The sequence below is a fragment of the Artemia franciscana genome, chromosome 1, assembly GCF_032884065.1.
Source record: "Artemia franciscana chromosome 1, ASM3288406v1, whole genome shotgun sequence".
NCBI classification, from domain to species: domain Eukaryota; kingdom Metazoa; phylum Arthropoda; class Branchiopoda; order Anostraca; family Artemiidae; genus Artemia; species Artemia franciscana.
This window is the reverse complement of record NC_088863.1, coordinates 20,101,626-20,119,560: the sequence shown is the minus strand read 5'-3', so window position 1 is coordinate 20,119,560 and position 17,935 is coordinate 20,101,626. Positions and strand designations below refer to the sequence as shown.

General features: G+C 35.1%; 1 protein-coding gene across 2 annotated transcripts in view; it reads left to right on the top strand.

Annotated features, from left to right (window-relative positions):
- Positions 1–17,735, top strand: part of LOC136026692 (uncharacterized) — a 74,652-nt gene extending 56,917 nt beyond the window's left edge. For both annotated transcript variants that reach the window (XM_065703453.1, XM_065703444.1), the window contains exons 4-5: positions 7,679–8,879; positions 17,627–17,735. In XM_065703453.1, the coding sequence (XP_065559525.1) occupies positions 7,679–8,701 (1,023 nt within the window). In that variant the 3' untranslated portion in view covers positions 8,702–8,879; positions 17,627–17,735. The remainder of the gene's footprint in view (positions 1–7,678; positions 8,880–17,626) is intronic.
- Positions 17,736–17,935: the final 200 nt, after the last annotated feature.

Sequence of the window (17,935 nt, the reverse complement as noted above, 5' to 3'; positions counted from 1 at the left end):
GCCCTTTTTAATTGACCAAAAAAATTGGAGGGCATCTAGGCCCCCTCCCACGCTCATTTTTTTCTCAAAGTCACCGGATCAAAATTTTGAGATAGCCATTTTGTTCAGCATAGTCGAAAACCATAATAACTATGTATTTAGGGATGATTTACTCCCCCACAATCCCTGGGGGAGGGGCTGCAAGTTACAAACTTTGGCCAGTGTTTACATATAGTAATGGTTATTGGGAACTGTACAGACGTTTTCAGGGGGATTTTATTTTGTTTGGGGGGTGGGGATGAGGGGAGGGGGCTATGTTGAAGGATCTTTCCTCGGAGGAATCTGTCATGGGGGAAGAAAAATTCAAGGAAAAGGGCGTATGACTTTCTAGCATTACTATAAGAAAACAATGAAAAATAAACATGAAAACGTTTTTTCAAATGAAAGGAAGGAGTAGCATTGAAACTTAAAACGAACAGAGATTATTACGCATATGAGGGGTTCTAGAAATACTTTAGAATAAAGAGCGAGGTATTTAGGAGGAGATAAATACCTCGCTCTTTATGCTAAAGTATTTTTAGTAATTTCAACTATTTATTAAATAAAAAAAAAACTTTTTACTAAATAAAGTAAATAGAGAGGGGGACGGGGGTTGAGACAAATCTAGTATAGACCAAACGAATCTCAAACAGATAGTGGTTTAAAATCAAATGAGCTGTTTAACATACTGTAAATAAGGAGCACTCGGGCCAACTGTAATAAAAATCAAAAAACAAGAGCTTTGGTAACATGTGCATTAGAAGAACTAGCTCGTTATTATGATTCAAAACATTTAATATCCGTTAAGTTTAAAGCTACCCCTCAAATCTTATGAGCTTTAGAAAATTTACCCAATTCTCAAAAAGGAGGAAAATATCCGTAAAACGAATGTGATCTTAATAAATTATTTTATCAAATTGAGCGTATCAGAAAACCTTGTTGCTGTGGTTTCATGCCCCAATCTATAAAAGTGCGAAATTGTTTACTCTCCGGGAAGGAGGTCAAGGATGCTTGTTTTATTTCCATGGGGTTATTGAATCGGAAAAAAATAGCTTTGAATATAGGGAAGGGAACCGTTGGAATGGAAATTGGAAGACCCGGAATGGAGTTGGAAAGACTGTGCCATGTAAAGTGGCATTTAAATAAGTGTACATTTCGGACAAATGACATAAAGAAGAATGAAAAAGAAGAAACTACATATACTGTCGAAATAATTTACGAACCTGACATATGTCAACAGCTATAGAACTGTCAACAGCCGATGGTTTCCAGACCTTTGAATCTTACCCAGCTTGATCCTGCCATGACAATGTTACAACCATTGTCACATTTTCTTTGGAAAAAAGAGAAAAAATAATAAAGCCGTATCTCACCAGCTGTCTGGCATTAATAACCCACTGAAATACGTTGCTTTACGATTTTTATCTTCTTTAGCCCTTATTAAATAATGCGTACTATGCTTTCAAAACAGCTCTGTTCTGTGGGTAGCTACAAGCTATAGTACGGAATATAGTGACTAAGAATAAGAATTTAAATAAATCAGCCATTATTTATGGCCTTGTCGGGGGCGTGGTCTCAAAATCTCCGGATTCCTCCCAGGAGACCTCAGTTTGATCCTCGTTTTAGAAAATAAATCTTACCGAAAATATCGATCTGAATGAATAATTCGTAGCCCAGGAACCATTTTCTTTTCTCGAGGATGCATTTTAGCTTTCAATATTATTTTTACGTTGATTATCTTCCGTCCTGCATCATTTAAAGTATAATAATTGTCCCAATAGTTTGTCGCATAAATACGACTGAAAACACGCCTGCGTTTTCATTGTCACCTTTATTGCTGCTACTGATCATCTTCTGAATACTGTTAAATAAAACAAAAAAACAAGTTTTTTAACTGCAAGTAAGGAGCGACATTAAAACTTAAAACGAACAGAAATTATTCCGTATATGAAAGGGGTTGTCCTCTCCACAACGCCCCGCTTTTTACGCTAACGTTTGACTCTTTGTCACAACTCTACTTTTAAAAACTATAAAAAAAACTTTAATGTAAAGAGTGAGGCGTTGCGGAGGGAACAACCCCTTTCATATACGGAATAAATTTCCGTTCGTTTTAAGTTTCAATGTCGCTCCTTACTTGCAGTTAAAAAACTTGTTCGTTTTTATTTAATTTCTGAACGTTTTTGAATGAATGCATGTTTTGATTTTGGCTCACCGCTCATGAATAATTAAAACGAAATTTGTATATTAATTCTTTTTTGCTAAATGGCTTCCTCATAGTTTGATTGGACGATTTTGATAAAAAAAGGGTGGAGGAGGAGGCCTAGTTGCCCTCCAATTTTCGGTTACTTAAAATGCAAATAGATTTTCTTATTTTTTGTACGAACATTTTTTTGTTAGTAATAAACATACGTATCTTACGAATTAACTTACGTAACGAACTTCTAAATTTGTGCATTTTTATTATGTAAATGAGGGGGTTTGTCCCCTCGTTCTTTACACTAAAGCTTGAATTTTATCCCATATCTTTAAGAATGACCCCTGAATCACAAAGGTCGTAGAATAAATAGTTGAAATTACTGAAAATACTTTAGTTTAAAAAGTAAGGTATTGTGGAGGAGACGAACCCCCTTATATACGTAATATTTTATGTCCGTTTTAAGTTTTAATGCTACTCATTACTTCCAGGTGAATTTTTTTCTCGTTGTTTTTTTAAATAATGCTAGAAAATACTGCGCCCCCTTCATGGAAATTATTTTTCCTCATGATAAATTCCACCATGGAAAGGTCCTCCTATGTTTCTCCCACGTAACGCCCTCCCCCCGACCCACCCCCACCCCAACGCGAAAAAGTCCCCCTGAAAACGTCTATACACTTCATAATAACCATTGCTATATGTAAACAATGGTCAAAGTTTGTAACTTGCAGCCCCTTCCCCTGGGACTGCGGGGGATTAAGTCGTCCCCAAAGACATAGTTATTAGGTTTTCGAATCTCAAAATTTTGATCAAGTGACTTTGGGAAAAAATGTTCGTAGGAGGGGGCCTAGGTACCCTCCAATTTTTCTGTCACTTAAAAAGGGCACTAGAACTTTTAATTTCCATTAGAATGAGCCCACTCGCAAAATTCTAGTACACTGGGTCGATGCGATCACCCCTGAGAAAAAAAACAAAAACAAACAAATAAACACGTATCCGCGATCTGTCTTCTGGCAAAAAATACAAAATTCCATATTTTTGTTGATAGGAGCTTGAAACTTCTCAATCAGAGTTCTCTCATTCGCTGAATCTGATGGTGTAATTTTCGTTAAGATTCTATAACTTTTAGGGCGTGTTTCCTCCGATTATCTAAAATAAGGTAAGTTTTCTCAGGATCGTAACTTTTGGTGGGTAAGACTAAACTTGATGAAACTTGTATAAATAAAATCAGCATTAAAATGCGATTCTTTTGATATATTCGCCTCCAATGAAATCTTCCCTATCTTCGATTTATTTCATGCTATATCCTTCCGTCGTTAGTTAGGGCGTACAATCATTTTGCTGGAATCCTTACGACCTCTTATCTTTCTTATCACCTTTTTTATAACCTTGAAAACTGAATATAACCTGCAACTGAATAGCCCGAGAAAAAACCTTGAAAAATTTGTAGCACTTCATCAAAAAACGATAAAAATAAAAGAGCTTCCCCCCTCTCGAATACAAAATGTTTAGATAACTCCTCTCTCCCCGCACGAAAATCATGGATACAAACCTGTTCCTGGCGCTTACAGTATCTTCACACAATCCCCTTGTAGCTCGTTCAGAAGCAACTCCCTAAGTCGTTTTGGCAAAAAGAAAAAATTCCATTTGTCAATTTTAGATGAATTAATCTAAAATCTAACTGAACAGATAGGAGTATCACCAAATCTGATAATCTAAAATGAGATTATGGGGCACGATCAAACGGAGTTACGATGTTTAATAACACGCCCGGTACATTGATAACCGGAGTACGGAGTTACGGAAACGTATGTGTTCTACCACTTTCTTGACCTTTTACACTTTTTAATATTTTATTTAACACACATATGTACTTATGCATACATATTTATTCATATTCGTTTACGTTAAAATAATAATTATAGTTCTAAATCTTAGAATCGTTCCAAGCTTCAAACTTGTCATTTCCTTGTCACTTCAATCTCTGATAATTTTTTTTCTTAATAGGTTATGATCTTTCTGTGTTCAACCATCTGTTGGGATTTTTTTTTCTGTCTCTTTACGACTCAACATATCTTGTTAAATTTTATTGTGAGATTTTTATGAGCTGTGAAAAGCCAGAAGGACGTCGAGTGTAAAAATTTGATTTCTTTTAAGACACTAAGCAATAATATTTGGACTGAAAATAGTTTTATTTTTGGGATCCATGGTAGAAAATATCATCTATTGCAAATTTATCGAATTCTGTTAAATATAAATTAATTTACTAAGTAAATAAATCAATAAGTAAATAAAAACTAAATAAATCAATTAGACCTCACAAATGTGCGGATTAACGAGAATATGGCTGGGGGAAGGATTTGTTTATGACTATAGTAGAAAAATGGGTACTTTTAAAAATTTATGGTAAGATTTTTTTTTTGATTTGATTAATGAAAAATGCGCCAAAGGTAGAGTTTTCAAAACCTAGAAAGGCAATTACCCCCTCCCAATTTCTACACCTGGGACCACACCCTGTATATTACAGAAAAGCCTTATACAATTTTTCTTCTTAAAATCTCCTTCTCAATCTACTGTGCGACGTCTGTCCTCCTACCAACGTTCCAACATCCCCTTATCAACCCCAAGGGAAAAAGAACGCAGTGGCTTTACAACTTCCTTGGACACTCCATTCTAGTGCCTTTTTAAAACACCCGCAATCATACTACAGACTTCCTTATGAGTAGACCTTTTGGCTACTCAAAAACATTGTGTATGTGTGTTTGCACCTCTGAATACTATTTGACTACTACTACTGACTTCTTTATGATACCCTTTTGGCTACTCAAAAACATTGTGTTTGTGTGTTTGCACCTCTGAATACTATTTAACTACTACTACTGACTTCTTTATGATACCCCTTTGGCTACTCAAATTCATTGTGTTTGTGTGATTACAAATAGTAGACCACGCTGTTTTTCCATCATAAAAGAACAAAATAGTTCCGAAAAATAAAGAAAATTACAAATAAGACGGAGTTAGGCTAGCTAAATAATAGAAAATTTACTTTCAAAACATGTTATTAGTACTGGCTAATACACATTAATATGTTAATTAATACAACAAATTTAGAATCTTTTCTATTTTGCTGAGGACGGCTTTTGATTATAGCGAAAGTTGTATATACATTACTTAACCTGTCTCTTAAAGTTGACATAAAGTCCCCCATCTCTAAGAAAAACTTTGTTCTTGTGATTTTGGACTTAAAAAGAATGAAATTCCAAGGTTTTACTAATAATTATAATTTTAGTCATGAAATGGTGCAAGATTATATAGATTTAATGTCACACATGTAATTTAGTAATAGTATACTAGAGTGGTAAGTCTTGAATCCTAATCAAGGTATTTATTAAATGATATAATAAGAAACGCTTAACTCTACCCAAAAAAAATCGGAAAAAAATAACACAAATTAATAACAAAAAGAAGAAGTATGAAGGAGAGGCAAAACTGCAAAAGTAAAATAAATAAGCGTAGAGATGAAAGTGATGTAGAAAAGAGGATACGGTCTGAAGGTCTGAAAGTTCACCCAATAAAAAAAAATACCAGTGCAAAATGAACAATATCAAGGTTGTATATCCAGGGTTTGGGTGTACGGGGTTTGAACCCCCTTAAAAAAATTTTTACACTCGTAAAAACGTAACAAAAATGCACATAAACAGATTTTTGACGTGTTTTTTATTTTCTTTCCATGGAAATCCACCCACTAAAAATTTCTCCATAGAAATTTCCATTCACGTAAAATCCTTTTCCTTGAGAAATAACCCCGGACAATTCCATCCTCGCTGTAAATTTCCCCAGGAAATTATCTTGCGGGCGATTCTGCCTAGACAATACTCCTCAGCGTACTTTCATTTAAGAAAAGACTTGCTTTTTATTTAATTTCTGATCGTTAATCAGGTCATGACAGAATCTCCTTGTGTGGAAAATTGTTCCTGGAAATCCCCCGTCCCAAATGGATATTGTCTCCCACGGAAAATTTCCTCTCGGAGAAGTTTTCCTGGTGATAATTCCCCCGTGTGGAACCCCCTCCCCCACGTAAAAATCCTCCGGAAAGTTCCAACTCTGCTGAAAATTTCCTTTGGGCAATTCCTCAAAAGAATCTCCTTGGACTCTACAGGGACTGTGGGGGGGGGGTCGTGTCATCCCCTAAACAGTTTTTGCCTTCCAATTTTTTGATAACTTAAAAAGGGCGCTATAAATTTTAATTTTCGTTCAAATAAGCCCTCTTCGAATTTTATAGCACCATTGCTCGGACAGCGATCACCACTGGGAAGAACAAAGAAAAAGAAAGAATAAAAAATGAACAAAAACAGTTATCTTTCTTCCGGCAAAAACACAAAATTCCGTATTTTTAAAGACGGGAGCTTTACAGTAGAAAAAAAACTTTACAATAGTGTTCTTTGATATGGTGCCTGCTGATGGTGCAATTTTCAATAAGATTCCTTGACTTTTGGGGGATGCCCCCCCCCTTTGAAAATCAGGCTTTTGCCGTTAGCTTTTGCTGGGTAAAATCAAACTTAATGATTTATATATATTTGGAACCAGCATGAAAAGCCAATTCTTTTGATGCATGTATTTTTAACAAAATTCTGTTTTTAGAATTTCGGTTACCATTGGGCCGAGTCGCTCCTTACTTACAGTCCGTTACCACGAATTGTTTGATTATGATCAATATTGACACTACTGAGCCAACGCTGAATCGATAATTGATATTAACCAATCCAGTCTTCAAATGAAGCATTTTACTTTTTAAGGATAATTTTGAGAGTACCTGAATAGGCAAGGAGGGAATTTGCCCCTCTTCCTAAATTTGGAAAAATATTTTTTTTGGTATTTTCATTTAAAAAAGTTGAAGAATACATCCCCCCACTACATTTTCATGAATTGACGCTAGTACAAGGAGATCAACTTATTAACCAAAGTGTATTTGCAATCAAAGGTGTGGTACATCTTAAAGAGAAACAAGAAAGTTATCAAACTCGATGCAACTTACGATAATGAGAGTTCTTATGATATCTGCCCGGTCTAAAGTTGGGTTTTGATCTACTAAAACATTTCAGCAGGAATTGGAAGTATATTCATTCATGATATGTGTGTTGACTAAAAAGGAGCAAAGCAAAAACCACTAGATAATTTAATATACCAAGGAAAAAATATACGGATACAGCTATTGTCATATTCTTTAACATCAGAGGCTAGGAATATATATTTCCATTCCATGAAGCCTAACAGCACATACAAGGGTAACAAGCAAACTCCTAGATTATGTTGAACAATTCATGCATAGCTCTATAGGCTATGTCCAGTGCGTTATAAATACACAAAAGAACCTCTTTTTCAGTATTAAGTTTAGTTGAATTTACTTTTTGAAAAAAAAAATTGTGCTCTTTTTTTAGTCTTCCTTAAATTAGTCCTATTTTTCAGATTGAGCTTGAGCATTATGCATCCGCAAGAACTGTTGTTGTACGTGGTCTCGTAGCAGCAGCACGTGGAGCTCTCGCTGTATCGGTGGTATCGCTTGGACTGGTAATAACTCAACTGTGTAGTTTTTTCAGCTCCTTCAGTATTCCATGGAACATCCAGGAAGATATTTTTCTAAAAGACAACTACTGGTCATGGTGGACGTTCCAACTTATATCTAGGCTAATTGAAATTTCTGCTGGAACGCTTTTAGTTACAATTGTGAGTCAGCCCCAAAATTGGAGGGTGAAAAAACCGGATTCCTCCCCTAGTAATGCGAGTGATATGTATAGCCGAAAGATAGTTGATTTTAACTATCAAAGCTCATGTGGTAGCTGTCGAGGTCTTAAACCTTGCGGTGTTCGAACAAAAGAGTATATTGTAGTACCTGTCACTGAGCGATCTTTTGGGTCAAGCACAAATTCTAGTGTAATACCTCCTAGTGTGACATATGAGTGTGCCTATGGATGCCCAGCATATCAAAGACCACATGATCGTGTTGATCAACAATATGAAAGCATTGATGAAATTTCAAAGACAGTGAGATATAAAAACAACTGTGGTTTATATGGTGATAAGGTACATTTACATGGTACAGGCCGCTGTCACGCCTGTGAAGTAGCCTACAAATATCAAACTGGTGAATTGACTTATGCTAATGAAAGAAGCCCGACGGAGAACCCAAGTGAACAAAGACAATTAACCGAACGAGTGTTGATGGACAATTATGCTAAGTTTTTAGTCGCGGCTCAAAGTGAACATAAGGTCTATAGAAGTAGTCTAACAGTGCCAGATAATATACAAAAGGATTCAAAAAATGGACCGAGGGGGTTGCTTCATGCAGTGCACCAAGGAGGCAGCCCCCAGTTCTCGTTTGACTCATCTTGCTCATCAGACGGCAAGTCTTTAATTAGTAATAGCAGTTCTTCAGACTCAATGTGTCATAAACCTGGTGGTGAGCAAAGTGTTAAAATTGAATTTGTATGAGAACAAATGTCAACCTTAGTTCCTTCTATTCTGTGAGAAAATGGTGCTACTATAACTCTGCGTCACTACCATATGACGTTAAGTGGCAATTTCTCACACTGGATTATTCTAGTCAAATGAGCTGCAATTATTTCCAGAGTGAAATCCCTTCCTGCAACTATGACTCTTCGTTTCCCAGGTAACGGATATATTTCACGATTATTAAAGCTTATCTCGTTCTAGGCTGGTAAGGGAGGTTGAAATGTCTGTTGTTGGATCTACGGATAAGAACCTATTAATTTGTGATTCCCTAGCGTGCTTCTGAATATTACTCTGAAATACACATAAAAGCTTTATGTCCAGTTAAAACTAGACCCTAGTGCAGTCTCTAGTGAAGACAAAAATAATTCCAAGTAAGGTATTATAAGTAAGTATTTTAGGGTATTTACATCTTTTTGAGGTGGTTTTATCATAAATGAGAACAGACAATAAATCAAGAGAGAAAATTGAAAATTGGATTTAAATGTAGCATAATCAATGTACTTTTGTTACAAGGCTCAACTAGAAAGTTCCTTGAAAATGTATTTTAGTTTACTTGTCTGCTTAAAAATTGTGAATCACGGACAATCTATTTAGTTTTAAACAAAATTATACTCTTTCTTACGGACATTATTGTTTTAGATTTAAACATGCATAGGCCTTTACTTCAGTTAGTAACATCCAAATGTGACTGAGTCATGTTGGAATGTTCCAAAGTTCCACCATATATGTCAGCTGCTCAGCTTCAAAGAGTTTATTCTTTTTTGCTTTTTGCGAAGATGCTTCTTCCCCTAAAAATATTTAGGATCCCTACGAGAATTCTTCTTATACGAAGCCTTCATAGCATATACTGATGATCATTGCTGTTGACAGGAATATACCCACGATTTTGTGGTCTGTTTTTATTTTGTGGTGTGGGAGGGAATTCACAGCTTCAAAAAAAAAAAATGCAAAAATGATGAATTATATGGAAAATTTGAGAAGCTAGGGAAAATTGTCAGAATACTGAGAATTAGGAGAAGAATCCATGGATCTGAAGGGATCCATGGATTCATGGATAATCCATTTGGAGGGATCCATGAATTCAAAATTTGTTTGCTGCGCGTCCTGATTTGTTTATGATTCCATGCAGCTATAGCCAGTCTTTTAATAGGAATAGTCCCAACTATTTTGATTCTATAATCATCTCGATGAATTAAGACTAAAATTGAGAGATCCTGTTTTAGGTTCGTGAAAATATTTTTTTTCGGCAGCACTCTTTTGTTCATATAATTCATTTGCTGATCCATTTCGTTTAGTGCACTTCTTTCGAAACTCTAACAACACATTTATAACATCTGCCATTTATGTTAAATCGCTATTGAAATGTGCTTCTAAGTGCTTTTGTTTTTACAATGTTCTCGGTTGTTTCATCATCTCTTGTATTTTATGTTAGTTTTAGAGAGAGGAAAGAGAGGAAAAGAGAGGAAATCTCTCTAAAGAGATCTTCAAAAGAGAGGAAAGTCTTCCATCATTGTTATTCTACACAAAGGACATCCCTAAAAGCATATAAATCAGCCACCATCATTCTACAAAATTCCCTTTATCAACTCCTTCTGAATCCTGAACGACCCTAAGCTAAACGTTTTCAGATTTGTTTTTATTTTTCCCCGAAGGAAGATTCTTCAACTCTATCGGGAATTCTTATCTGCTTCTTATAACAGGAAAACTGCCGACGCTTTTTAATCATATCTGTCTCGACGATTTCCAGTAGAAAAACATATAGCTGCAGAATAAGAATTTGCATGATTAGAAAATATGCCTTTCCAACCACGAGATTGACGGCAGAACTTTGTGTTGTACTTAAGCTCTCTCAAGGGCTCATTCTTCACTCCGAGTAGAAGCTCTCATAAGACTTTCTAGTATAGTAGAGGAAGAGTTCAAGTGGTCATGACAGGCCCTAAAAAGCCGTTCAAAATGTATGAGTTTCTATGTATAGACCCCACTTCAGATTTAAGCAATGATATTTTTGCAAAAGCAAAGTTTTATAAGCTCCAAATAAATGAAGAAGTTAAAAATGTCTAATACGATGCATCTGCTTTAAAAAGAAGGAAGTGTTATTCAGAATTTGATCTAGCTCATTTTTGAAACTATCTCTTCCAATTAATTATAATAAGCAACTTAATTATTTTACTAATATTCATTTTATTAAGTTTAACCAAATGTGAATCTAACATATCTGGCAGATAATGTGGTCGGGTGGCCAGCAGGTAACAGGAGTGTCGAACTGACACAATTGTTTTTTTTTTGTATATTTTTGTTTCAGTTGTAAATTAAAGGCAGTGTGGTCGAAGATACTGTTGATGTATTGTATAATCAAAATTTTCAAAATGCAAATTTTTGGCCTTCAAATTAATCTTCTCACCAAGCAGCAGCGTTGTGTATCTCGGTGTATATCTTTCTGTTAAATCATCTTGTTTCATGAAATAAAAAACTTGCTTTGAAATATAACTGATGCTGCTGCTATATATATATATATATATATATATATATATATATATATATATATATATATATATATATATATATATATATATATATATATATATATATATATATATATATATATATATATATTGTATTTATTTACACTCCAGCACCAGTCACGGAGAAAGCCTTTATATTACGATTCGATAAGGGTACAACTTAAAGGAAAACCTAACTAGAGTGCACTTCATTTTCTTACTGAAATATACTGATAATGTTACAGCAGTGGTGTCAATTGCATCAAATCAGGAAGAAAACAAATTTATAGTTTATTTATTACTTATAATCTGGTACTGAAAATTAAATTTATAAGCAATATTTCGCTACTACAGAACACAAAAATATTTTCAAAAATAATTCTAGCAACAATGTAGAATGAATGCGAATTTGACAGATAACCAATATGACATTGAAAGCAAAGTTTTTTTTTTATTTTATCGATAAAATAGCTGCTATTGACAGCAAATAGAATTCAGAAGTAGAGATCCTTATGAAAGACAGAAATAACGTTATCGTTTTTATCTTAAAGCAAAAAAAACTCTTTATTTAGTTTTCGTTTTGGAAAAGCTACGTCATTTTCCTTTGCATTAAAAGCAACATTAAAAATTAAAACGAGCATAAATTATTACTTATATGAGGGGCGTGCCACATCCTCAACACCTCGCTCTTCACGCTGAAGTCTTTTTAGTACTTCTAAAAAAGCTTATTATTGTTCTAATTAAACGACCCTTGTGTTTCAGGATTCATTCTTAAAGAGTCGGGAAAATATTAAGACTTTAGTGTAAAGAGTGAGTTGTCGAGGAGGGGGCAATCCCCATCATATACGTAATAATTTATGTCCGTTTTAAGTTTTATTGTTGCTCTTTACCTTCATTTAAAAAAAACATGTTTTTTTATATTTAATTTCTGATCATTTTTTTAATGCAAGAAAATCTGGCTCCAGCTCCACGAAAAAATTCCCTCTCCACACGAATTATTCTCAGTACAATTGATTCCCGCTGAAAATTTATTCCGAAAAATTACCCTTAACATCTCCACGCGTAAAATTGAGTCGGCAAAGAGAAAGCAAGACATAAAAATAGTTTTGTATAGGAATTCTGGCAATTTCCCTCAGTGTAAATATTCTCCTGAAAAGTTCACCCCCTGGAAGCTTCTCTCCCCGTGGAAAATCCCCAGCAGAAAATTTGTCTTTCTCCCACCCGAATAAACGTATACTTATCAATAAAAACTATATTACGTAAACAATGGAGAAATTTATAACTTAAACACCTTTCCCCATGTTCTTTGGGAGGGTCCTGTTATAATCAAAGGCATAGCTATTGGGCCTTTCAACTATGCTGAATAAAATGGCTATCTCAAAGTTTTGATCTGATGATTCTGGGAAAAAATGGGGTGGGGGCCTGGTTGCCTTCCAATCTTTTTGGTCACTTAAAAAGGACACTAGAACCTTGGATTTCCGATCGAATGAGCCCTATTCCGATATGTTAGGACCACTGGGCCGATACGATCACCCCTAGAAAAAAAAACAAAAAACACGCTGCCGTGATCTTTTTTCTCCAAAAAAATACAGAATTCCAAATTTTGGCAGATAGGAGCGAAACCTCTACAGTTAGGTTCTGTGATACACTGAATCTGATGATGTTAATTTTCATTTAGATTCTTTAACGGTTGAGGGATGTTTTCCCCCTTTTTCAAAAGTTGGGCAAACTTTCTCAGACTCCTAGCCTTTGATGGTTGAAACTGAACTGAGTGAAACTTATATATTTGGAATTCAATTCCAAATGGCTTATTTTGAAATAGGCCAATTCTGTTTATATAAATTCCGTCCTTTAGAGTTTCGGTTACTATTGAGCTGCGTCACTCCTTACTTACAGTTCGTCACCACGATATCTCTGACCAGTGTTTTATGCTCCATTACAGGAAACATGGCGCATTTAAGGGATTAAATAAAAAAAAAACTAGTTTTTTTAACTGAAAGTAAGGAGCGACATTAAAACTTAAAACGCACCGAAATTACTCCGTGTATGAAATGGGTTGTCCCCTCCGCAGTCCCTCGCTCTTTACGCTAAAGTTTTTAATTGTTTTAAAAAGTAGAATTGTGGCAAAGAGTCAAACTTTAGCGTAAAGAGCGAGGGACTGCCGAGAGGACAACCCATTTCATATACGGAGTAATTTCTGTTCGTTTTAAGTTTTAATGTCGCTCCTTACTTTCAGTTAGAAAAACTAGTTTTTTTAATTTAATTTCTGAACGTTTTTGAATTAATGCATGTTTGATTTTGGCTCTCCGCACATAAATCATTGAAATGAAATTAGTATATTAATTTTTTTTTGGCTAAATGGCTTTCTCTTAGTTTTGATCAGACGATTTTGAGAAATAAGGGGTGGGGAAGGAGGCCTAGCTGCCCTCCAATTTTTCGGTTACTTAAAAAGGCTACTAGAACTTTTAATTTTCAACGAACGTTTTTATTAGTAAAAAATATACGTAACTTAAGAATCAACTTACGTAACAAACTTTTATATTCTTATATTTTTATTATGTGTACGAGGGGGTTTGTACCCTCGTTAATACCTCGCTCTTTACACTAAATCGTAAGTTTTGTCCCAATTCTTTAAGAATGACCCCTGAATCAAAAAGGCCGTAGAATAAATAGTTGGAATTACTAAAAATATTTTAGCATAAAGAGCGAGGTATTTATCTCCTCCTAAATACCTCGCTCTTTATGCTAAAGTATTTTTAGAACCCCTCATATGCGTAATAATCTCTGTTCGTTTTAAATTTCAATGCTATTCCTTACTTTCATTTGAAAAAACGTTTTCATGTTTATTATTTCATTGTTTTTTTATAGTAATGCTAGAAAATCCTGCGCCCTTTTCATTGAATTTTTCTTCCCCCATGACATATTCCTCAAAGGAAAGATCCTCCCACAAAGCCCTCTCCCATCAACCCCACGCCCCCCCCAAACCAAAAAATCCCCCTGAAAACGTCTGTACACTTCCCAATAACCATTACTATATGTAGACACTGGTCAAAGTTTGTAACTTGCAGCCCCTCCCCCAGCGATTGTGGGGGAGTAAGTCATTCCCAAAGACATAGTTATTATGGTTTTCGACTATGTGGAACAAAATGACTATCTCAAAATTTTAATCTGTTGACTTTTTGAAAAACATTAGCGTGGGAGGGGGCCTATTTGCCCTCCAATTTTTTTCTCACTTAAAAAGGGCAGTAGAACTTTTCATTTCCGTAAGAATGAGCCCTCTTGCGACACTCTAAGACCACTTGGTCGATACGATGACCCCTGGGGAAAAGAAAAAAAAACAACAAACAAACAAATAAACACGCACCCGTGATTTGTCTTCTGGCAAAAAATATGAAATTCCACTTTTTTTTAGATAGGAACTTGAAATTTTTGCTATAGAGTTCTCTGATATGCCGAATGCGATAGTGTGATTTTCGTTAAGATTCTATGTCTTTTAGGGGATGTTCCCCCTTTTTTCGAAAATAGGGCAAATTTTCTCAGGCTCGTAACTTTTGATGACAAAGACTAAATTAATTGAAACTTATATATTTAGAATCAGCGTAAAAATTCGATTCTTTTGATGTATCTTTTAGCATCAAAATTCCGTTTTTTAGAGTTCCGTTTACTATTGAGCCGGGTCGCTCCTTACTACAGTTCTTTACCACGAACTGTTTGAAAAGAAAATAATTCGGTGTTTCGGGGCTTCTGATATTATTGCTCCTTTGCGGAAGTTAGGCTCAAAATTGGAAAAGGATTATATTTTTTCTCTGGGCCCCTTCCACCTCTTAGTTCGGTTATTTTCCTGTTAGTTTTCACCTGTTTTCGCTTTATAGTTGTGTTATCTCTTAGCAATTCTTTCGTTAGTTGATTTATGGTTGTGGTATATATGTTTTATCGCTCGTATAGTTGTGTTATTTTCAAATTATACTCCATAATAGAGAGGCTCCGAACACCCAACATTGTATATTAAGCTCTGAATTTGACGTTTTTTTCTAACGTGACCAGATTCGTCCTGCGCCCTTTTCATTGAATTTTTTTCCCCATGACATATTTCTCCAAGGAAAGATCCTTCCACATAGCCCCCTCCCTCAACCCTACCCCCAAAACCAAAAAATCCCCCTGAAAACGTCTGTACACTTCCCAATAACCATTATTATATGTAAACACTGTTTGAAGTTTGTAACTTGCAGCCCCTCCCCCAGGGACTGTGGGAGAGTAAGTCATCCCCAATTACATAGTTATTATGATTTTCGACTATGCTGAACAAAATGGCTATCTCAAAATTTTGATCCGTTGACTTTGGGAAAAAAATGAGCGTGGGAGGGGGCCTAGATGCCCTCCAATTTTTTTGGTCACTTAAAAAGGGCACTAGAACTTTTCATTTCCGTTAGAATGAGCCCTCTTGCGACATTCTAGGACCACTTGGTCGATACGATGACCCCTGGGAAAAAAAACAAACAAATAAACACGCACCCGTGATTTGTCTTCTGGCAAAAAATGCAAAATTCCACATTTTTGTAGATAGGAGCTTGAAACTTCTACAGTACGGTTCTCTGGTACGCTGAATCTGATGGTGTCATTTTCGTTAAGATCCTACGACCTTTAGGGGGTGTTTCCTCTTATTTTCCTAAATAAGGCAAATTTTCTCAGGCTCGTAACTTTTGATGGGTAAGATTAAACTTGATGAAACTTATGTATTTAAAATCAGCATTAAAATGCGATTCTTTTGAAGTAGCTATTTATATCAAAATTCAATTTTTTAGAGTTTTGGTTACTATTGAGCCGGATCGCTCCTTACTACAGTTCGTTACCACGAACTGTTTGATTATTCACTGTCGGCTGGATCTGGATTAGACTTTTACCCCTAATTCTGGTGTCAGCCTCCCTCCTGTGCCTACCTACCATGCCTCTAAGCCAATATTCGGCAATAAATCCTATCCTCTAATGTTGCCTTAGTGTCAACGTATCTGTAATGTATGTGAAATAAACTATTGTGTAGCTCCTTTGGTTCAACCAAAATTGGTAGAATTATTGTTATCTAAAGTAGCTCTCGTTGATAGTCAATTACAAGTAAAATCGAATGAAATTGCCCAGGGTAATTTTGCTCAGCTATGGTTCGTGTATAGTAATTTCGTATGCAAAAATAAACATGAATCTATAATCCCCACAAAAGGAAAGAAAAACTATTTTATTTCTTAAATGATAGCATACGGCGAAATCGATCAGTAAGTACTAGGTATTCGTTTAAGTAATTGGCCTTGATGGTCTGAACCCTGATATTTAAAGACATCTATTGCTACCATAGTTTACGTGTACTTTTCGTACGGACAAGCTCCACTCATCAGTTACTTTTCCCCTTTATGATAAACATAGAAAATTTTTCTACTGCTGTCATACTAAATACTAAACTTGGAATCTATGCGAAATTTAATAGCTATTCTAAGTCTAAAACATTTGATCTTAATTAAAAGAGAACACCAAATATTATTTTATTTTCTAACCATACCCTTATTCGTTTATAAACACCATCAAAAAATCATATATATATATAGTTTGACATTCTATAGTAATAATGAAAGAAATGTATAATGAAGATCAAACATAATGTTAGGTAATAGGAATTCTAATTCTGTAGCTAAACGAAAAAGCAATTAAATATGCAATGCCACGTGATCCTGGCCTCTATCAAGGGTACAGATTGTTGGTAAGTGATGTTTACTGTTAGTTGTATTTACGTCTTGCTTAGTTAAAAGCATGAGGTGGCATCAATTCACAAATATTTAGGAGGGTACAAAAGGCTTTTAAGGCGTGGGGTATTTTTTTTTTGTATTTTTACAATATTTAATACTAACGAAGGATTCTCAATGAAAATGTTCCAAAAGCGTATTTTCAAATCTAGAAGGGACACATGCCTTTCCCAATTGACACCACTGCCAAAAACTTTATCTTTTAGTATGTTCTTTATTTTCTGGAAAAATCAAGGGTGTTTTTGGTCTACCCCAGAAGGAAAAAAATTAGCAAAATGGCTCCTTATCTTATTCACTTCATTGATTCAAGCCATATATCCTCTAATGGGAATTTGGTTGGTTTCATTGGCTTCCCCCATCGGCATAATCACGAGGAATCAGGTAAGCAAGATAAGCTTAGGAAAATTTGACTACTTCGTTGAAAAGGTCCTTAGGCTAGTCGAATTCTGAACTTTTCCTAACCTTGATTACGGAAATTTATCCCTCCGGGTTTTACAAAGTGGGCTGAAGGAACATTCAAAGAAAACAATGTTCTTTAAAAATTAGAAAAAAATATTCTTGTATTAACGAGCAAAAAATAAACTCTTCCATCTCTAATGATTTCTTTTCTTTTCTAGATGTTCGAATTCATCTCGTTGGAAAAAAAGAAGTCTTTATTTTATGTGACAAATGTGATGATTACATTTTTTCGAGCGAAAAATTAAAATTACACGATTTAAATGAAAATTTGTTTGATGTATAACCTATTGTGCAGAAATAGGATTGTTTAGAAATTATGACAAAACCCATCGCCGTTTCTAGAATGTTTGGTTTAATGAATAAAATCAGACTGAAGGTAGATCCTTGAGCACCATTGTTAGCCTTTCACGGCCCAGTGTGATAATAATACAATAATCGAAAGAGAACCAACTTTTCCTTAGCTGTCT